Source organism: Oncorhynchus keta, chromosome 1 (genome assembly GCF_023373465.1).
Source record: "Oncorhynchus keta strain PuntledgeMale-10-30-2019 chromosome 1, Oket_V2, whole genome shotgun sequence".
Lineage (NCBI taxonomy): Eukaryota > Metazoa > Chordata > Actinopteri > Salmoniformes > Salmonidae > Oncorhynchus > Oncorhynchus keta.
Window position 1 is genome coordinate 53,062,140 of NC_068421.1, and position 23,252 is coordinate 53,085,391.

Here is a 23,252-nt window from a genome sequence, read left to right on the forward strand (position 1 = left end):
AGGAAGCCATTCTAAGATATCTGGGGGCAAACATTTAGCAGTGAATTGCAAACAGGTGAAACTTTATCACCTCATGTGCGCTGCACAACGGAGACTCACCGACAGATATTGAACACTCCTGTTTTCTCCCGTTGTGCTATTTACAAACAAATGTGACTGGCTCCACTGTTCTGAGGGACAGTAAGCTTCATAATGGAAAATAATTTAAAACCTTTTTATTTAACTAGGCAAGTCAGTTAAGAACAAATTCTTACGTACAATGACTGCCTTCCCCGGCCAAATCCGGACGACGCTCCGACGATCCGGTGCGTCGCCCTATGGGACTCCCAATCATGCAGCCTGGATTCGAACCAGGGACTGCAGTGATATGCAATGCCTTATACCGCTGCGCCACTCGGGAGCCCCAACTGGAGATCGGAAGTCAGCTTGCAGGCCCTGGGCCACCAGAGACGTTGCCAGAAAGAGGAAATTAAATAATGAACCATGTGGTTATGAAATCTCTTTCTTATTGCTTTTGCCAGATGAGAAGCTCACACGTCATTTGTGGGAAATAACATGACTGATTACATCAGAGGAAATTAGTACAAAAATAAAATAAAATACACTAACGTCAATGTGTATGAGTCTTAGGGGGCCTCGGCTTAACTAAACAACTTCTAACTCCTACCGTACACACTTATGGAGAGCTCAGAGATTTTGATTGTTCTAAAAACTTTGTGGGGACTATCCCAGATAAAGAAAAGCAGTAGCACTCAGATCTTTGCCAAAATGTCAACCAATTGTATGTCCCTGTTAATGTCACTATATTAAGCACAATCCTTTTTCTAAGATCTATAGTTACGATTGTTTTTGCAAGGAACAATTCAATAGGATTTTCCAGGCTTAATGACTTGAAGTCGTCTTCCATGCCTCAGGATCGTGGACCAGGCATCGGGCACGGAGATCGCTTCTTTCCCCATCTACAAGGTGCTGTTCTGCTCCCGGGGTCGCGAGGGCTCCATCGAGAGCGACTGCTTCTCCTTCACTGAGAGCTACCGTAGCTCTGAGGATTTTCAGATCCACGTCTTCTCCTGCCATATCAAGGAAGCTGTGAGTCACTATTCTATTTATTGTCTGGATAATCATTATTGGTACAGGGAGGTATTCAAGATGGCGACTGAGGTAGTCAGGGGAAGGTGATCCGTTTGGCATTCCCTCTCTTTACTAAAATATGCCTCTTAATAAGGAAAGAACTCGACTCTAAAGTTAAGAAATAACTGAAACATTATGTATGCAACTGCATGTTATGGCAAATACTAGATCGAGAAATAAAGACAAACAAACACAACAATAAACACAGTGAAACAAGGTGACCATGGACCAAGTAGCTGACGACTCGACTAAAGTGAGTTTGGAGACACTAACAGAAATTCACTGGCAATGAGAAACTAATGCAGATGAAGAAAATATCCAACGATGGGTCATAAATCTATAATGTTGATGCAAACTTATTTGAAAACATTTATATTCATCAAATTAGTCTCCCAAGATACAAATAACTCTATTAGAAGGGTACAGGACTAAAATACAGTTTTAAGTATGTCAGTTGACCGTGAAGGCAATCATACTACCAACTATCACTGTCTGGCGCTCAGAAGTAACGAATACTATGTACACGTTGGAATTGACTAATATTTGGAGGCTTAAAAACCGGATCTCGTAAAATATACTTAATCGAGCTAATCGGATTGATTATTTTCTGTGATCTGTTTCTATTGTGCCAAAAGTGAAGAAAAAAAAGGGCAAACTTAGGGGGATCTGAAAAACTATGATCAGTCAATGGGAAATATCATTATACTCTTTTTGGGCAATATCAGTAGAAGTGTTAAAAATAGGGAGGTCCAGGACCCTCGTAAAACAGGGTGGGTTGCACCAACATGGATTAACTCTTAAACTGGGTTAAATCAAGTTTTATCTATTAATTTTGTTGCACCAAATTTTAAACCTAGTTTTAAATGAATCCTAGTTCAATTAAATCCTTCCTCTAATCTAAGTTTAGTTTTCACTTTAAACCTAGATACATTTTAAGCCTGTTTCTCAAAGATTATTATTATTTTTTTTTTTTTAAATATAGGGTGGGTTGCACCACCATGGTTTAAAATTAAACTAGGATTAGCGCCAGTCTAGGTTTTGTAAAGCTAGGTTAATAATTAATCAGAGATGTGTTGTACCACATAATCATAAATTGACTTATCCAGATTTTAAAATGAACGGTTTTAAACTGCGATTAGTGACATGTTACACCCTTCGTGAGTTGAAAACAAAGTAGCTAGCCTACTTGACAACTGAAGCCACGAAGTTGCTGTTCCTTGATAAAATAATAACAAAGTAACGTTAGAACTACTGCAATTCCATCATGAAAGGTTCTCATGGGTTGGCTGATTTGAAATAAAATGCGTTATTTGCCAGTACTATACAGAAAACTAATTAATTAGCTACTGTAGCTAGCTAGTTCATAAACCAAGCTAGCTAGCGTACATTATTATTATTATTATTATTGTCATGGCTTAACTTTAATTAGCCCTTTTTTGTTTGTCTGCTTGCCACCTGAACATCGCACGTCAAAGAAGTACACATTTCTCCACTTATGAAAAATAAATATTGTCGGAGTGAAAAGACAACCTTCTATTCTAATAGACTCTTTTTCCCTCCTCTCCCCCTCTTCCTACAGGTGAGCCGGATCCTGTACAGTTTCTCCACAGCGTTCCGCCGCTCCTCCAAGCCAGCCCCTGACGTGAGGGACTCGGCCCTGCCCCTCTCCCCCGACAGTGACCTCTTCAGCTTCACAGTCTCACTGGAGGTGCGGGAGGACGACAGCAAGGGAAACTATAGGTCAGCATGAAGCCACTAAATGCGCTTACACACACACACACACACACACACACACACACACTTATGCATGCACAGCACACTCACTCACTCACTCACACACACGCTCACTCACTCACTCACTCACTCACTCACTCACTCACTCACTTTAACAGACCTTTAAGCCAACAACATACTCCTCTCCTCAGCCCAGTTCCCAAGGACCGGGACAAGTTCTACTTCAAGCTGCGGCAGGGCGTGCAGAAGAAGGTGGTGGTCATGGTCCAGCAGATGAGCAACCAAGAGCTGGGCATTGAGAGGTGAGGGGCTACTGCCTATTTGACCCTTCTGTAAGGCCTTCAGAGCTGCATACACTAGACAGCACTACTGTCCTATACTGTAGCATGCTGTTCTTGATATGCACAAGAACGCACAACCCCTCTGGGTCATATTGGTAAGTACAAGAGGGAGACTGTGGTAAAGCTTGACTTAAGGAAATATTATGCAATAGACCCCCACATTTTTTTACGTGTGATTTTTAGTTTGAATGTCTTTTTCATGCTGAGTCATTGGAAATGAAACAATGAAGATAAGATCAGCTAACACATAGTCATTCGAGAATTGCACAGTGAAGAGCGAGTGTCCTCATTTCACTCTATGCTAGTCTAGGATAAAGTCATTGTGATGTGAGTATGTTTACAGGTTTAGACTGTGTAGCAGTTTAGCTTCCTTGCTCGAACAGTAACAGCTTCCTTTGTGTCAGTCTGTTTTGTGTCTTCTGAAAGGCATTTAATTACTTAGTTAAAGTTCATTTGGAAAGTATTCAGACCCCTTGGCTTTTTCCACATTTTGTTACATTACAGCCTTATTCTGAAATGGATTAAATTGCTTTTTTCCCCCTCCTCAATCTACACACAATACCCAAAAATGATAAAGCAAAAACTGTTTTGCTAATGTATTACAAATAATAAAAAACTCACATTCAGCTCTCACTGTATTTAGCAGAGGTTATAATCCAGAGTGATCTACAGGAGTGAGTGCATACATTTGTGTACATTTTCGTACTGGTCCCCCGTGGGAAACTAACCCACAACCATGGCACTGCGTGCTCTACCAACGGAGCCACACGGGACCAGGCAGACAGACGCCTTACATCCTATTTTTTAGTTTCAACTGTCTTTTTTTAATGTTCATATCTCCTTTAAGCAGTGACGGTGACGGTGTGTCATGCTGCCTACTCGTTTCGCTCAAGTGGCTTACCTAAACAAAAATTGTGTGTGTGTGTTGTCATGTCAGTTGCTATAAATTACATTTTATTTGTCACATGCTCCATAAAACTAACGTGTAAAACTAACAGTGGGAATGATTGCTAATTGGCCCTTTCCAGTAATGAAGAAAAATTGAACAATTATAACACAAGGAATAAATTAATAATGAGAATTGATAACTTTGCTTTATGCACAAGTCCATGTGCAGGGGTATGAGGTAATTGAGGTAGATTTGTACACTGAACAAAAATACGAAGGCGATATGTAAATGTTTCATTAGCTGAAATAAAAGATCCCAGAAATGTTCCATACGCACAAAAAGCTTATTTCTCTCAAATATTGTGCACACATGTTTACATCCCTTTTAGTGAGCATTTCTTTGCCAGGATAATCCATCCACCTGACAGGTGTGGCATATCAAGAGGCTGAATAAACAGCATGATCATTACACAGGTGCACCTTGTGCTAGGGACAATAAAAGGCCACTCTAAAATGTGCTGTTTTGTCACACAACACAATGCCACAGATGTCTCAAGTTTTGAGGGAGCGTGCAGTTGGCATGCTGACTGCAGGAATGCCCACCAGAGCTGTTGCCAGAGAATTTGATGTTAATTTCACTACCATAAGCCGCTTCCAACGTCGTTTTAGAGATTTTGGCAGAATGCCTAACTGGCCTCACAACTGCAGACCACGTATGTCATCGTGTGGGGGAGCGGTTTGCGGACGTCAACTTTGTTAACAGAGTGCCCCGTGGTGGTGGGATTATGGTATGGGCAGACATAAGCTATGGACAACGAACACATTAGCAGTTTATCGACGGCAATTTAAACGCACAGAAATACCACAACTAGATTTTGAGGCCCTTAAATTAAAAACAAGAAAAATAAGCATTTTTACTATCTGTGACCAACCGATGCATATCTGTATTCCCAGTCATGTGAAATCAATCAATTAGGGCCTAATGAATTGCTTTCAATTGACTGACTACCTCATATGAACTGTAAATCTTTGAAATGGTTGCATGTTGCGTTTTATTTCAGTATACATATAGTAGGAATAACGTGACTAGGCAAAATTATAGACAAATAGCAGTAACAGCAGTGCATGTGATGAGACAAACGCAGATAGTTAATTAATCAATAGCTACTGACTAACTATTTAGCAGTCTTATGGCTTGGGGTAGAAGCTGTTCGGGGTCCTGTTGGTTCCAGACTTTAGACTCTGTACGGTATGGTGCATCGGTATGGTTTGCCATGTGGTAGCTGAGAGAACAATCTGACTTGGGGGGGCTGGAGTCTTTGGCAATTTTTAGGGCCTTCCTCTGACACTGCCTGGTATAGAGGTCCTGGACTGCAGTGATGTACTGGGCTGTACGCACTACCATGCAGATGCCTTACCAAGCGGTGGTGCTGCCAGTCAAGATGCTCTCGATGGTGTAGCTGTAGAACTTCTTGAGGACCCTTGACAAATCTTTTCAGCCTCCTGAGAAGGAAGAGGCGTTGTGCCCCCTGCACATATGTGCCATGATAATTCCTTAGTGATGTGGACACTGAGTAACTTGAAGCTCTCGATCTGCTCCACTACGGCCCCGTCGACGTGGCTGGGGGCATGCTTGGCCCTCCGTTTCCTGTAGTCCACGATCAGCTCCTTTGTCTTGCTGAAATTGAGGGAGAGGTTCTTGTCCTGGCACCACACTGCCAGGTCTCTGATGACCTCCCCTATAGACTATCATCAGCTTCGTGAAACGTTATGGTGTTGGACTCGTGCACGGCCACGCAGTCTTGGGTGAACAGGGACTACAGGAGGGGACTAGGCATGCTCCCATGAGGGGCACCCGTGTTGAGGGTCAGCATGGCAGATGGCATTGCCTACCCTCACCACCTGGGGGCGACCCGTCAGGAAGTCCTGGATCCAGTTGCAGAGGGAGGTGTTCAATCCCAGGGTCCTGAGCTTAGTGATGGGCTTGGAGGTTACTATGGTGCTGAATGCTGAGCTGTATTCTATGAACAGCTGTCTCACATAGGCTTTCCATTTGTCCAAGTGGGAAAGGGATGTGTGGAGTGCAGTAGAGATTGCATCGTCTGTGGATTCCGTCATGCGAATTGGAGTTGGCCCAGGGTGTCTGGGATGATGGTGCTGATGTGAGTCGTCACCAGCGTTTCAAAGCATTTCATAGCTATATGAGTGCTACAGGCGATAGTCCTTTAGACAGGTTAACATGACATTCTTGGGCACTATGGTGGTCTGCTTGAAACATGTAGGTGTTAGACTTGGTCAGGGAGAGGTTGCAAATGTCAGTGAAGACACTTGCCAGCTGGTCAGCGCATGCTCTGAGTACTCGTCCTGTTAATCCGTCTGACCCTGAAGCCATAGTGAATACTTTTTTGGTTTAATTGAACCTTTATTTAATTAGGCACGTCGGATAATAACACATTCTTATTTACAATGACGGCCTACACCGGCCAAACCCGGACGAGTCTATGGGACTCGCAATCACGGCCGGTTGTGATGGTCTGGATTCGATCCAGCGTGTCTGGAGTGATGCTTCAAGCACTCGGGAGTCCAATAATAGTTGCTCGCACGAGTAAGTCATGCCTTCTTACATCAGTAATGTCATGTGTAGGAAAGTTCTAGGTCAACCTTATGAAGGAGGGGGGAAATCAAATCTCTTCAGATGAGTATCTTTGTTCTGTGGAAGCATAATAAATGGTTTATATTCTTATGAAGTAGTGATTCTCAGTGCAACCACTTGATGGCGCACCTATCATAAGAAACAGGCACATAGTGGTCCCTGTCTCCAAGTGATATTGATATTGGCACTGCTTTGCTGTAGTTCATTTTGGATTCTTTGAATTTATAAATAGACCCATGCATATTCACCCACACCAGCATTCAACTAGAGTCTTCAGAATTGGGTCACTGTAACAAAATATACCTGTAGCTTTGCTACTGCCACGCTGATGGAGAATTTTTTTTTTTAATATTTGATTTTATTCAATTACGAGTCTCTCAGCAAATACCTTTTGTATTTTATAAGGAATCCAAATTCTGCCAAAACCCAAACTTTGGGTTTTAAGAAATGATGAAAGGTGAGTTGCAGTGTCCCCTTGAGCCATTGGCCCTGACCTGTGTTCCTCTCCCTCAGGTGTTTTGGGATGTTGCTGAGCCCAGGGCAGAAGGTTCGGAACAGTGACATGCATCTTCTAGACATGGTGAGCAGCAATCACGGTGGTTTCCTTTATTCACATAACCAGGTTCCAGAACAGCACTCCCATGTCTATGTACTGACCTATCACTATGAGACTAGTTATTTAGTCTTTCGTTGACTTTAGTGTACTCTTTATTGGACAGGTTAAACAGAGTTGAATTGAAAATCGATTCTTTGGCTTTTGGTTGGAATGGCTTTGCCGTTTTGAGGCCTGTTGACCGTGATTGTATGTCATTGCCCTGTTTGTGCCTATGTGAAGGAGTCCATGGGGAAGAGCTCGGATGGAAAGTCGTATGTGATCACGGGCACATGGAACCCCAACATGGCTGCCTTCCAGGTGCTGAATGAAGACACACCTAAAGGTGAGAACCATCCCTCAACCCTGTCACCAGCCTATCTTACTTACGCATGCCATTGTCAACCAGCCTGACACACTAGCATACTTTAGCATGTCATTGCCAACCAGCATTTTCTGACTCTTTCATCAATTATAATGGACATCTGCCTAATAAAGCAGAAAACAACACAAATTGAAGCTCCTATACTATTATAGTGTTTATCTTACTATTTTCATCTGAGAAGATGGATGGCTGAGATGGCAAATTAAAGCCTAATTTCTGATATTGACAGGGGGAAGGCACTTATTTGCTTCTTTTGCTTTTTTTCTGCTATAGACCCTGCAAACAATAATGAGTTGTTAGGATGTCCTGGGACGTCACAAAATAGTCGCCTTAAGTCGTCACGATGTTGTAATGGTTCCCTGGAGGTTTTGTGTAGGTCCTGGGGACTTCCCCGAGGACGTTTTTAGGAGTTCCTTCGGATGTTGTCTAATGGTCCCCTGGAGGTTTTGTCTAGTTCCTGTCGCGCGATGTTCCCAAGGGAATGTTCTCTGGGGTCCTGTGTGTAGTTCCCTGCAAGTTCCCAGGACATCATTGAGGACCATGTCGGGACCTTTTTTAGAATGTTTTCAGGACCATCATGCCACGTCCTAAGGATTAGTAAAATGAACGTCCTGACATGGTCCTCAGTGATGTCCCGGGAATGTACATTGAACTAGACCAGGGTCCCCCCAGAGAACGTTCCCTTGGGACCAACACTCGACTTTCTTAGAATGTTCTCAGAGCGTCAGTGGGATAACGTCGCACCGAAACCCTTACGGTACCTAATGGGAACGTCACAATGTCCTCAGGACGTCCCCTGTTTGCTAGGGAAAGCCTATTAGATTAGCAACATTGTGGTTGTGCTCTAGGATTGGTTTAGAGCGCGAGCAGCGTTCAACCTCAGTGGTTAACAGGGTCAGAGACTGAGGAAAGTGGATGTGGAAGACTACTGGTTCTGAGCTTTTCATTTGTGCTAATTGTAGCTAATGGCCCTGTCCATGTGGTCCCAGACTCGACCTATATAGCTAGCACCTTTTTTATTTGTAATGATTTTTTTTTTGTACTCAACCAACACAGGACATTTCTTTTAAAGGCATTTCAAGTGACTTAAAATTGTGGTAACATTTCTTACTTTGAACAGTCACAAAATAGGCACTGCCTCTAACATTTGATACCAGCTATTCCCTAAGAAGGCCTGCAAAATAAATGATATATGCCCCAAACCAAATTGGCTGTCTGAAAACATGGGTGGTTTGGACACCTTTTCATATATCAGGTCCCAGTGTAATGCACAGTAAGACGCTGCCAAGCGCTGCAAGACCTCGCCTCACTGAACTCATTATATCAAACAAATTAGCAGCGCTGCAGAGTTGCTGACTCGGAAGTCAGGAAAGTTTGACTTAAACCTATATGGCAGCTTGTCAAAGCAACCCAGCTCAGGGGAGTTAGGTAGTCTAAACTACAATGCCACGATTCCTCCACAAAGGAAACAAACCATTCACTAGTAGAAAAGGAAGTAGGTAGTTGTGATAACTGGCTTCCAGAACATGCATGTAAACATTGGATATTACTGTTTGTGTAAATAATAAACCAGAGCCAGAACATTTAGTAATTATCCGTATAGATTTGAACTGATATACTGTAGCTAATGGTTTTTGAAATGTAAAGCTATATGCAATGGAAGACTTTCCACAAAACATGAACATTATTTGTTACCATAGACTCAAGACTCTGATTCTACAGTATTAAACCACACAGCTTACTTCATGTCAAAACTGGGAGAGAGAAGACTTCTAAAAACAATGGCCCTAGCGGTCTCAACTAAACAAATCCTTCTTTGTTGTCAGCGATTTGGCACGCAGGGAAAGTTGTCCTGTGTTATCGGAAGCTTGAAGGGATGCCGTTTCCTAAAACATCTTTCTAAACCAACATGCTATGCTTGACTTTTATCATAATTGGAATCTATTTTTAGGCCATCCTTTACAAGGCAGTTTTGTAGACTTTTTTTCCCCTCCCCCTGGTTAATTATAATAATAAAACCTTCTCACTGTGAAATGGGTTATTTTCCCCTCCGTTTCATAGCTCGGCGATTGCTATCTGTGTGTTTATTTTTCTCCCAATCTGTTTTTTTCAACCCCAAAAATTGGATGTTGCAAGATCTGTTACCCCGGATGTAACTTTTTCACTTGGATGAGGCTGGTGGTACTTAGAGGACAGCTTAGATTTATGCTGCACTACATTGCGATATATTACACACAGCTTGTCTCATGCTGTGACTTGGAATGCGGTTTCTTAGATTCTAAATAATTCGTAGATATTTAAAGATTCTGAGTTCCTTGGTTGTAGTTATATGACTCTAGTTTTAAATTGGTCCGCTGTCTCTTTCTCTGGGAAGGGTGAGGTAAGAGAATAGGTGTGCTGCTGTCGCTAGTTTGACAGCTGGTGGTCGTGGTGGAATCCAAGCCCTCTGAGGAGTACACGTTTGGTCTACCTAATTAAAACAGCAGGCAATATATTTTCTCTGCCTTCTATAAACATACAATTAAATCAAGCTAATAGCCTACCATTTCACTTTGTCCACTTAGTGTGTCAACCCGCAACGCCCACTTTAACCCAGACAGATACAGTATACATTCTGGAAGTGCTGTTGGCACTACAAACACCCCCTCCAGTGTGTGACCTTGTCCTCTCTGTGGTGGTCTCTCTCCAGATAAGCAGGTGTACATGACCGTCGCGGTGGACCTGGTGGTGACTGAGGTGGTGGAGCCGGTGCGCTTCCTGCTGGAAACCATGGTGCGCGTCTACCCGGCCAATGAGCGCTTCTGGTACTTTAGCCGCAAGGCCTTTAGCGAGACCTTCTACCTCAAACTCAAACAGGTAAATAAATGGCCAGTTAATAATGAATAAATATCCCAAATATCTCAACCTCCATCACACACGTAATAAATATCCCAACCTATACCTCATCGCACACGTAATATAATATCCCAACTTTTACATCAATACACACGTAATAAATAGCCCAACTTATACCTCATCAGGGCAATACAAAAGGGGATTTTGGTTCTTTTATAGGAGGTATGTTGTATATTCTGCTTACTAGCTCTCGAAAGGCCATTTGGTGCCCAATCTGCTAGGGCATAAAGGCCATTAACCAACCTAGGCTAATTTGATTTGAAAACCGAAAAAACCGTACCGATTCTGTTAAGAAAAACACAAGTGTATGTAAATGTACATATATAATTAGCCTACCCTGTCCAAGTGTAGGTGATTAACTTATGCGTATTGTCTACAGTCTCATGTTCAGACCTATGCTCAAATCAAATATATTTTTATTGGTCACCTACACATGGTTAGCAGATGTTAATGCGAGTGTAGCGAAATGCTTGTGCTTCTAGTTCCAACAATGCAGTAATATCTAACAAGTAATCTAATAAATTCATAACTACTACCTTTTACACACAAATGTAAGGGGTGAATAAGAATATGTACATATAAATATATGGATGAGCGATGGCTGTGCGGGGTAGGCAAGATGCAGTAGATGGTATAGAGCATTATATACATGAGATGAGTGTTGTAGGATATGTAAACATTATTAAAGTGGTGTTATTTAAGGTGACTAGTGATACCTTTTTAAGTCCATCTAATAAAGTTGCCAGAGATTTGAGTCTGTATGTTGACAGCAGCCTTTCTATGTTAGGGATGGCTGTTTAATAACAGTCTGATGGCCTTGAGATAGAAGCTGTTTTTCAGTCTCTCCGTGCCCACTTTGATGCACCTGTACTGACCTCGCCTTCTGGATGATAGCTGGGTGAACAGGCAGTGGCTCGGGTGGTTGTTGTCCTTTATGATCTTTTTGGCCTTCCTGTGACATCAGGTTTTCTAGGTGGCCTGGAGAGCAGGTAGTTTGCCCCCGGTGATGCCTTGTGCAGATGTGCTCCCTCTGCTGTTTCCTGAAGTCCACGATCATGTCATTTGTTTTGTTGACGTTGAGTGAGAGGTTATTTTCCTGACACCACACTCCAAGGGCACTCACCTCCTCCCTGTAGGCCGTCTCGTCGTTGTTGGTAATCAAGCCTACCACTGTTTTGTCATCTGCAAACTTGATGATTTGAGTTGGAAGCGTGCATGGCCACGCAGTCATGGGTCGACAGCGAGTACAGGAGAGGGCTGCGAACACACCCTTGTGGGGCCCCAGTGTTTATGATCAGTAGGGTGGAGATGTTGTTTCCTACCTTCACCACCTGGGGTGACCCGTCAGTAAGTCCAGGACCCAGTTGCACAGGGCGGGGTCGAGACCCAGGGTCTCGAGCTTAATGACGAGTTTGGAGGGTACTATGGTGTTAAATGCTGAGCTGTAGTCAACTAACAGCATTTTTACATAGGTATTCCTTTTGTCCAGATGGTATAGGGCAGTGTGATGGCGATTGCATCGTCAATGGTAAGCAAATTGGAGTGGGTCTAGGGTATCGGGTAGGACGGAGGTGATATGATCCTTAACCAGCTTCTCAAAGCACTTCATGATGACAGAAGTGAGTGCAAAGGGGGCGATAGTCATTTAGTTTAGTTACTTTAGCTTTCTTGGGAACAGGAACAATGGTGGCCATCTTGAAGCATGTGGGGACAACAGACTGGTATAGGGATTGATTGAATATGTCTGTAAACACACCAGCCAGCTGGTCTGCGCATGCTCTGAGGACGTGGCTAGGGATGCCGTCTGGGCCGACATGAGGTGCATGAAAATGTAGCCAAACCTTTAATGAGACTTTTAATTAAATATATACTGTGCCTTCGGAAAATATTTTGTTACGTTACAGGCTTATTCTAAAATGGATCTAAAAAAGAATCCTCAGCATCTACACAAAATACACGATAATGACAAAGCAAAAACAGGTTTTTAGAATTGTTTTCAAATGTATTAAAAATAAAAACAGACCCTTTGCTATGAGACACGAAATTGAGCTCAGGTGCATCCTGTTTGTATTGATTATCCTTGATGTTTCTACAACTTGATTTCTGTATAGCACTTTGACATCGGCTGATGTAAAAAGGGCTTTTTAAATGTGATTGATTGGAGTCCACCTGTGGTAAATTCAATTGATTGGACATGATTTTCATGTCAGAACAAAAACCAAGCAATGAGGTCGAAGGAATTGTCCGTAGAGCTCCAAGACAGAATTGTGCCACGGCACAGATCTGGGGAAGCGTAACAAAACATTTCTGCAGCATTGAAGGTGTCTCAAGAACACAGTGGCCTCCATCATTCTTAAATGGAAAAAGTTTGGAACCACCAAGACTCTTCCTAGAGCTGGCCACCCTGCCAAACTGAGCAATCGAGGGAGTAGGGTCTTGGTCTCGATGGTCACTGACCGAGCTCCAGAGTTCTTCTTCTGTGGAGATAGAACCTTCCAGAAGGAAAACCATCTTTGCAGCACTCCACCAATCAGGCCTTTATGGTAGAGTGGCCAGGTGGAAGCAACTCCTCCGTGAAAGGCACATGACAGCCCACTTTGGAGTTTTCCAAAAGGCACCTAAAGACTCTCAGACCATGAGAAACAAGGTTCAATGGTCTGATGAAACCAAGATTGAACTCTTTGGCCTGAATGCAAAGCGTCACATCTGGAGGAAACCTGGCAACATCCCTACGGGGAAGCATGGTGGTGGCAGCGTCATGCTGTGGGGATGTTATTCAGGGGCAGGGGCAGGGACAGGGAGACTTGTCAGGATCGAGGCAAAGATGAATGGAGCAAAGTACAGAGATCCTTGATGAAAACCTTCTCCAGAGTGCTCAGGACTTCAGACTTGGGCTAAGGTTCACCTTCCAACAGGACAACGACCCTAAGCACACAGCCAAGCCGACGCAATAGTGTCTTCGGGACAAGTCTCTGAATGTCCTGGAGTGGCCCAGCCAGAGCCAGGACTTCAACCTGATCAAACATCTCTGGAGAGACTTGAAAATAGCTGTGCAGCAACGCTCCCCATCCAACATGACAGAGCTTGAGGGAATCTGCAGAGAAGAATGGGAGATGCTCCCCAAATACAGGTGTGCCAAGATTGTAGCGTCATATCCAAGAAGACTCGAGGCTGTAATCGCTGCAAAAGGTTCAACAAAGTACTGAGTAAATGTGATAGTTCCGTAAATGTTTTTCTCAAAACCTGTTTTTGCTTTGTAGTTAGGGGGGTATTGTATGTAGATAGATTAAAAAAAGGGGTCAAGGGGTCTGAATACTTTCCCAAAGGCACTGTGTATATACAGTACCAGTCAACAGTTTGGATACACCTACTCATTCAAGGTTTTCTTTATTTGGACTTTTTTCTACATTGTAGAATAATAGTGAAGACCTCAACTATGAAATGGCAAATATGGAATCATGTAGTGACCAAAAAAGTGTTATACAAATCAAATTATATTTTAGATTCTTCAAAGTAGCCACCCCTTTCCTTGATGACAGTTTTGCACACTCTTGGCATTTTCTCAACCAACTTCATGTGGTAGTCACCTGGAATGAATTTCAATTAAGATTTGTGCCTTAACTTAATTTGTGGAATTCATTTCCTTCTTAATGCGTTTGAACCAATCAATTTAGTTGTGACCAGGTAAGGGTGGTATACAGAAGATAGCACTATTTGGTAAAATACCAAGTCCATATTATGTCAAGAACAGACAGCTCAAGTAATCAAAGAGAAACAACAGTCCATTATTACTTTAAGACATGAAGGTCAGTCAATGTGAACATTTCCACAACTTTGAAAGTTTCTTCAAGTGCTTTCGCAAATACTATCAAGCGATATGATGAAACTGGCTCTCATGCGGACTGCCTCAGGAAAGGAAGACCCAGAGTTACCTCCACTGCAGAGGACAAGTTCGTTAGTTACCAGCCTCAGAAATGAGTGTTTAAATAACAGACAACAACTGTTCAGAGGAGACTGTGTAGAAGTAGTCACCCTTTTGCCGCAAGTCATGGATTTTCTTTTAGGGATGCACTACGGCCACACAAGGGGGCATCAATGGACATGACCGTCAATTCGGTTGGGATATTTGAGGCCTGCACACATCCACACCCAATCCCCCCCGAACTCCTCCAATTAAAATGCACGAGAGCGACGACGTTCTCGACGCATTCAATTATCACACCCAGCACACAAGTGCATCCCCGTCCTGTCCGGTCCTTCCGCAGGTGTTTAGAAAATCAGAACAAGCCCCTAAGTCAGTAACATAAGCCCCTTGCCTCCTTGTTTGAAAGGGATTTTTCCTCTCCACTCCAGGCTTTGAATGCGTCCCAAATGGCAGCCTAGTCCCTATACAGTGCACTACTTTTGACCAGGGCCTTGGTCAAAAGAAGTGCACTATTTAGGGACTAGTTTGTAATTGTGGACCTTAGCCTTTGTTTCATTGGGAGCCCTAATACGAGGCAGCCACTCATTATCACACTGTAGTAATTAGGGCTCTGTCTGTGTGCCTCTCTATAGTTAGCTCATCAGCAGGCAGCAGAGAATGGCGGCTGCTGTAGTTAAAAGTTAATTAAAAGATAGCCATTCTAGTGTTTACACTAGATTCTAATCCCAGCCACTAGCTCCAGTATTATTTGAGTACGATTTGTATTTGTTCCGGGGGCCTCTCATTAAGGCTTTGAGGAATTAGAGGAGCTGTTGTCGTCGCCCTCTCTGAGCATATTTTGCGCCTTGGCTCACGAGGAGATAGAAAGGGTTTGGTGATTTTGTTACTGGAGGATCCTACCCAAGGTCTAAGTGGTATTATTGCGAAGCTTATTGTGACCCCCTTATTTGTACTACCTAAACCTTAATAAATGCCAATGTTCTCGTATATGTCATGTATGACTGTTGATAGCACTAGCCAGCTATGGTAATGAATTGCCTAAAAATGTGTTAGTCTTCAATTATGGCCCTTGTGCTAAAATGTTTGATTGGATCCACATGTGCTCACAGAGCAAGGGTTATATATATATATATATATGGATCCACCTCTCACCGCAACTGCTGAGACCAAACAACCCCAGTAGCAACAACAGTGTTACAAAACCCCCAATGTGCAATGTAACAAAGCCCAACTTTAGAAGTGACCTGCATAGGCGAGTGAGCCCAATCTCTCTGTGCTCTGATTGCAGCAGGCTCCCTGTGAACCCTATTACCAGACACTCTGGCCAAAAGCCGTCTGGTGCGATCCTTGGCGCTCTCTGCCGCCGCTCAATTTAATTTCCTCCTGTACGTGTAATTATATTTTTCCGTGGTTCCCCTCGGGTGGTGGCAAAAGGTGAGGCTAACTTTAGACAGATTTTGTTTCTGAAAATATTTGAGGATACCCAAAGAGAGACTGTCACAACAGCTCTCACTCTGAACATTTTTTTTTTTTCAGCGTGTAGAATTGACTTGCCAATTCTGCTGCAGTAGTAATGACCTGTTTAACTTTGTTTCTTGGTGCTGTGTCAAAATTAATCCCCCCACTGTATTATTTCTGCACCATATGTGACTTTGGTGTGTGTGTGTGTGTGTGTATAGGGTGGTGGGAAGGGTGGCCAGGGTGATGCCATGTTGGAGGTGGTGAGCCTGCAGAGGGAGACTGAGAGGAGCAACGGGGGACGAGGCCGCCTGGCCTCTCCGGCTGAGGAAGAGGAGCCTGAGGAAGGTATTGAATTCTCCCTCTCGCTCTCTGTTTTCATCCTCATTTCATCATCGTATGTCTCTCTCTTTCCATATTTGACATCCTCTCTCTTACCTCTTGCTCTTTGTATCTATCCATCCATCCATATACGTTGCCCTGAAGACTAACTAAGAGTGCATTGTTGTTTTCTTGGCTAGCCTTTCAATCACCTTCCAAGGTCAACATGAGAACTTGCACACCTCTCCAGGTAAAATGCCTTGGCACATTGAATTCCATCCGCCTCGGCACATTGAATTCCATCCGCCTCGGCACATTGAATTCCATCCGCCTCGGCACATTGAATTCCATCCGCCTCGGCACATTGAATTCCATCCGCCTCGGCACATTGAATTCCATCCGCCTCGGCACATTGAATTCCATCCGCCTCGGCACATTGAATTCCATCCGCCTCGGCACATTGAATTCCATCCGCCTCGGCACATTGAATTCCATCCGCCTCGGCACATTGAATTCCATCCGCCTCGGCACATTGAATTCCATCCGCCTCGGCACATTGAATTCCATCCGCCTCGGCACATTGAATTCCATCCGCCTCAGTCACACGGACGACATAATTGTATTACCTAATATTGCTTGATTGAAAAATACACTGTCTACTGCCGTAATGCTGAAAAACTTGCTATGTTCAATTTCAAAGAAAAACGACCTGCGTCTCAGAGCTTACTTAGATTGCTTTTAGAAAGAGTGTGTACAAGGTGAGAGAAAAAAAGAAATAGATTGCTTTGGCACAAATAGCTTGTTGGAGGAGCATTTGTTTTATTTATATATTTCGGGCAATTGTTTCTCCTCGGTGGCGGGACACCTCATACAAATGAGATCATCTGTCCAGATATTCCCCCTGAATTGAACGTTATCAACACGTTGGCTCACTTTGCATTTTCCTGAGGCTCGCCCCCCTCCTCGTATCTGGCGGCCATGAATCAACTGTGAAGTTTAATTTAGTGTGTGTGTGTGTGTGTGTGTGTGTGTGTGTGTGTGTGTGTGTGTGTGTGTGTGTGTGTGTGTGTGTGTGTGTGTGTGTGTGTGTGTGTGTGAACCGCTGTGAGGGGGAGGTGTTGGCAGGTGTGGATGTTTGTGTGGGGGAACATTTGTGTGTGTGTGTTCGCGCTTATGTGTCTGTGTGTTTGAGGCGTGTGTGTGTCTCAGACAGTGGGGAGTTATTTTTTTTTTTGGGGTGTCGAGCGAGGCTGAGGCAAGACAGAATTCCAGAAGCTTTTGATGGGTTCTGGAGGCTCACCGGTTTCACTGGAGCACAGTCCAATCCGGTTAAGTAGGGTTGACTCATTGGTATCGCCGCACTGCTGCTGTGGGCTAAGACCACCTGGTGCCCATCTCGCCCTCCCTCCCCGGCTTGACTCAACACTACACAGCTCTGGAAGGAACACACTGCCTGCCACTGGTTTATTACCGAAAGGATTTCACTCATTTTAGGAATGCTCATTCAGTGTTTTCCCATTTCCACCATCCTTTTGAAAATATGAATATTGAATGAGTAAGGTTTTTTAATACATAAGGAGTAAGAAAACATAAGGGTTTTACATTGCCAGTGTAACAGTATAGCTTCCGTCCCTCTCCTCGCCCCTACCTGGGCTCGAACCAGGAACACAACGACAACAGCCACAACATTACCCATCGCTCCACAAAACTGCGGCCCTTGCAGAGGGGAATAACTACTCCAAGTCTCAGAGCAAGTGACGTTTGAAACGCTATTAGTGCGCACCCCGCTAACTAGCTAGCCATTTCACATCGATTACACCAGCCATTAGGCTGATAGGCTTGAAGTCATAAACAGAGCTGTGCTTGCGAAGAGCTGCTGGCAAAACGCACGCAAGTGCTGTTTGAATGAATGCTTACGAGCCTGCTGTTACCTACCATCGCTCAGTCAGACTGCTCTATCAAATCATAGACTTAGTTATAACACACAGAAATACGAGCCGTAGGTCATTAATATGGTCGAATCTGGAAACTATAATTTCAGTGAAATACGGAACCGTTCGGTATTTTATCTAACGGGTGGCATCCCTAAGTCTAAATATTCTTGTTACATTGCACAACCTTCAATGTTATGTCATAATTACGTAAAATTCTGGCAAATTAGTTCGCAATGAGCCAGGCGGCCCAAACTGTTGCATATACACTGACTCTGCATGCAATGAAAGCAAGAGAAGTGACACAATTTCACCTGGTGAATACTGCCTGCTAACCTGGATTTCTTTTAGCTAAATATGCAGGTTTAAAAATACATACTTCTGTGTATTGATTATAAGAAAGGCATTTGTGTTTATGGTTAGGTACAGTCGTCCAACGATTGTGCTTTTTTCGCAAATGCGCTTTTGTTATATCATCCCCCAGCATTGCATCGATTATATGCAACGCAGGATAAACTAGTAATATCATCAACCATGTGTAGTTATAACTAGTGATTATGATTGATAGTTTTTTATAAGATAAATGTAATGCTTGCTAGCAACTTACCTTGGCTTCTACTGCATTCGCGTAACAGGCAGTCTCCTTGTGGAGTGCAACGAGAGGCAGGTGGTTAGAGCGTTGGACTAGTTAACCGTAAGGTTGCAAGATTGAATCCCTGAGCTGACAAGGTAAAAATCTGTCGTTCTGCCCCTGAACAAGGCACTTAACCCACCGTTCCTAGAACGTCATTGAAAATAAGAATTTCTTAACTGACTTGCCTAGTTAAATAAAGGTATAAAAGATCTGCGCCCAAAAATACAGATTTCCGATTGTTATGAAATCAGCCCTAATTAATCGGCCATTCCGATTAATCGGTCGACACAAAATGCATCCTCAGACATCTTTCTAGGGATTTAATGACTAGTGAAACTAAACAAACCCTCTTCTTATTACAGCACTCGAAGTACACAAACTAGAGCCGCCAGAAAATGTGTAGCGAGCTGGCATTTCTCCCAGTACTCTTCAATCTGGTGTGACGCCCGGCACATCACTTTCAAAGCAGCAGCACAGAACACATTTACCAGACATAGTCATTAGATAATGACTTGGAGAAGAAAAACCTTTTTTCACACTTATTTTGACAAGTTGACATAGTACCTCCCCCAATTTCTGCCTGTTTTATCTAGCGACTACGACCCTGTCCCAGTGTCACCCCCCACACTCGCTTTCGGCAGGTGGATTCACTTGTCAGTCACAGTGGTCTCCTAGCTGCAGCCTACAGAGCCTCATCAACCACGCTTCTCAACAGCTTAGTTGCATCTCGTTTGACAGTCTGCATTCTGCACTTGGTTTCTTTTTTTCCGCTCACTCTCCTCTCCTGCCTGAGATGTGCCTGTACCAATCCGTCGAGACTCTACTCCCCGCTACGTCAAAAGTGAATGCATGGTCCACAGAGGACTTCCAATGTGTGACTGCCCACTATGGCATGGACTTGGGCAGAAACCAGCTTGCTGTTTTACCAGAGCTAAAGAGAGGCAAGGGCGTCAGAACAGTGGATGACATAATGAATTAATTAAAGGGCATGGGAATGGTTGGCCGGCTATACCTAGAATTAGCTAAACTCATCCATATTTTTTTGTGATACCAGCGTCAGAACGACTGCCAAAGCACAGAGGCTTAACAGTATGGCTATTCTTCAACCGGACAGGTGGGCAGCGCTTTACCTAAATAAAATAAAGGAATATCTTTGCACTTAAATTAGCAAAAATAAAATACACTTTTGGAATGTTTTAACCTATAAAAAGATCTCTCAGCTTTTGGAGCTTAAATAAAGACAATGTAACCCTGCTTTGCATAAAGCTTAGACTTCCTCCAGTGACAAAAAAAAAAGTTTCCTGTTGAAAAGCGGTATCCCAAGTATAAATACAGTAAAGTACACACACTTCAGAAAGATCGTAGAAATGTTTCAAATGTTTAAAGAACGTAGAAATGTTTAACCATTTTATTAAACACTAATTAATGCAAGTCTTCGTGTATAGGCCCTTCTCCTTCAGTGTAGCTCACTGCCCAAGCAAAGCATCAATATAAAATAGCCTACAGGCAGTGAGCAGACCCGGTCAGCTTAAATAGACTGCCAATAAGGTAGGCGTGATTGTTACTCGTCTCTAATTGCTGCCATCTCAGCTGATGTGTCAGCCTGAGGCGGGGCACTCGGTTTCCCTTCTGAACTGGTTCCGCTTAATTTCAGAAAGAAAATGCCATGTAGAAATATGTTTAACCATTTATTAAGCAATGAATAATTCAAGTCTTGACATATAGGCTCTGATCCTTCAGGGTAGCTCACCGGCCAAGCAAAGCATCAATATAAAATAGCCTACAGGTAGTGAGAGCGGTAAGCTATACCCTTCCCCAAAACAGCAAAACCTTACGCCAGCCGACTGTGTAGCTATGCCAGATATCATCACTTGACCAGCTAAAGTAAACCTACGAGGGCCTCCTGAGCACGGCGGTCTAAGGCACCGCATCGCAGTGCTGTATCACAACCGACTGTGATCGGCAGTTCTATAGGGCAGTCTCCGAGGGTTTGGCTGAGGGGGCTTTACTTGGCTCATTGCGCTCTAGCGACACCTTGTGGCGGGCCGGACACCTGCAGGCTGTCCTGTGTTGTCAGTTGAACGGTGTTTCCTCCGACACATTGGTGCGGCTGGCTTCCGGGTTAAGCGGGCGGGTGTTAAGAAGTGCGTTTTGGTGGGTCATGTTTCGGAGGACCAATGACTCGACCTTTGCCTCCCGAGCCCATTGAGGAGTTGCAGCGATGAGACAAGATTGAAATTGGGGATAATGGGGTAAAATATATAAATAATTGCATAAATATAAAGTCAACCTACAATCGCAAGAATGAATACTATGTTGGAATGTTAACCATATATGGCTTAAACTGAACGACTTATGACTCCTATCCCTCCTGACATACTGCCGTGTTGCCAATGTAGCAGTGTGAACCCAGCTGCCCTAGAGACGCACTGCCGGGTGCTCTCACTGATCTATACGAGTAGTCTGATCATCTGTGGCCGACATGAAATATCTATCATCTAGTGGGCTCCCGAGTGGCACAGCATCTCAGTGCAAGAGGCGTCACAACAGTCCCTGGTTCGGATCCTAGGCTGCATCACAATGGGCCGTGTTTGGGAGTCCCATAGGGCGGCGCACAATGGGCCAAGCGTCGTCGGGGTTTGGCTGGGGTAGGCCGTCATTGTAAATAAGAATTTGTTCTTAACTGACTTGCCTAGTTAAATAATGGTTTAAATATATATATAATTTTGCAGGTAGCGTATTGCAGGTAGCGTAACATGGAAAAGAGGACAGAAAGGAGAGTTAGTTTGAGCAATGGTAGCTTTACCCTTCCTATCAGTTTGGGAATGCTTACCCAACACGGTGAACGTGTGTCCCTGATTAAATCGTGAGACCATGCAATGATTAAAGAGAAATATGTAAACCTGTATTTTCCTACTGTAAAAACTCATAGAAAGACAACTGCCTCAAGTACAAATGATTGTATGAGCCGAACACCCTTAACCTGAATCTATTAATATAGAGTGAGGGTGATAGTGACCTTTATCGTTGCCTGAAGATTGCTCTTTTGAAGCCCATTTGGCAGATGCAACATAGCTATTGGACCACAGGCCGACAATCATGATCATATACCAATACTGCAAGAACTCGGGTAGGTTTCAAAATCCTCAGAAACATTTTAAATTGTAGCATGGTAGCAGCAGACAATTAGAGAGAAGTAGCAGCGGTGACGCAGAATTGGTTGCCAATAGCTCAGAACTAGCCTTCGGCGCTGACGATGGAACCAGAGCCGCGATGAGATCCAGTGTCTTCTCACTGGTTCCCAGCATCAATGTTGACCAGAAGTTCGCCAGCTGCTGCCCGTGCTCAGCATGCAGGCAGCGTAACATGAGACAGAGCAGTGTTTGTTCCGGTGATGACAAGTGTTCCACATGTGAGCATACATAATGCAAACAGAACTTATTGCAAACAGATCACGCAAAAACGAAAGGGAAGGAACATTTGAGTGTGTTCAGACTGAAGCACCCCTTGAAGCCATCATACAGACCGCATCTGGAAAAGTGTATTTTTGAACACCATTGCCTTAACGTGATTTTCAAACCTGCGCTACTGAGAGAGGAGATACTCTTTTGATATGCCGGACTGAATTTGGAATAGAAAAGACATGCGCGGTTATATAACAGAAGACATTGTACAGAGAGAAGACCATACAGTAGACTGCTGCATGGTACAGCTCAGCATACCATCACGTAGCAAAAAAACCCCCACAGTATTACTAAAACCCGAAACCGCAGCTAAACGTTAAGCTACGTACCCACCTTATCTAAATAGCCTAATGTCATACTGAAATTGCTCAGCAGTAGCTGATGCGTCTGCAGCGTGCACAGTTGGGAGTGACCTGATGATCAAAACCTACAAATAGTCTACCTGAGTTGAAGGCTTACCGGCAGATGCCATTAGACATAGCCATGAGCGAAGAATAAATTACCTGATAATGAGAGTGAGACCCCATAGATTACTAGAATAAGCCTAAAATAAGCTCTAAGAGACCTTCCCAAAAAGAGGCAATGAATGCTTGATCACTAACACTGATCACCACGTGGGTGTTAAGCAATCCCACCACATGCTGGCTAATCCTAGTATAAACAGCCCATCTAACATGGTTGCAGCCTTGATTAGTCATCGCACAGCTATACGGCATCAGCTCCCCCACTAAGGTCCAGGGTGATAACTTAAAATCTGAAGAGGAAAGGTTAGGATTAAGCACAAGTATTAATTTAAAATGAGGCCTCAATCATATAGAAAATTTGTGGGCAGAACTGAAAAAGCATGTGCTGGCAAGGAGGCATACAAACCTGACTCAGTTACTCTAGCTCTGTCAGGAA

At 43.6% G+C, this 23,252-nt stretch overlaps 1 protein-coding gene across 5 annotated transcripts in view; it reads left to right on the forward strand.

The window, feature by feature from the left end:
* The window catches only part of LOC118387542 (rab GTPase-activating protein 1-like), a 157,256-nt gene that overhangs the window by 22,528 nt on the left and 111,476 nt on the right, over positions 1-23,252 (forward strand). For all 5 annotated transcript variants that reach the window (XM_035776007.2, XM_052527499.1, XM_052527510.1 and 2 more), the window contains 7 exons: positions 915-1,089; positions 2,711-2,871; positions 3,057-3,167; positions 7,261-7,327; positions 7,583-7,685; positions 10,414-10,580; positions 16,224-16,350. In XM_035776007.2, coding sequence (XP_035631900.2) covers positions 915-1,089; positions 2,711-2,871; positions 3,057-3,167; positions 7,261-7,327; positions 7,583-7,685; positions 10,414-10,580; positions 16,224-16,350 — 911 coding nt within the window. The remainder of the gene's footprint in view (positions 1-914; positions 1,090-2,710; positions 2,872-3,056; positions 3,168-7,260; positions 7,328-7,582; positions 7,686-10,413; positions 10,581-16,223; positions 16,351-23,252) is intronic.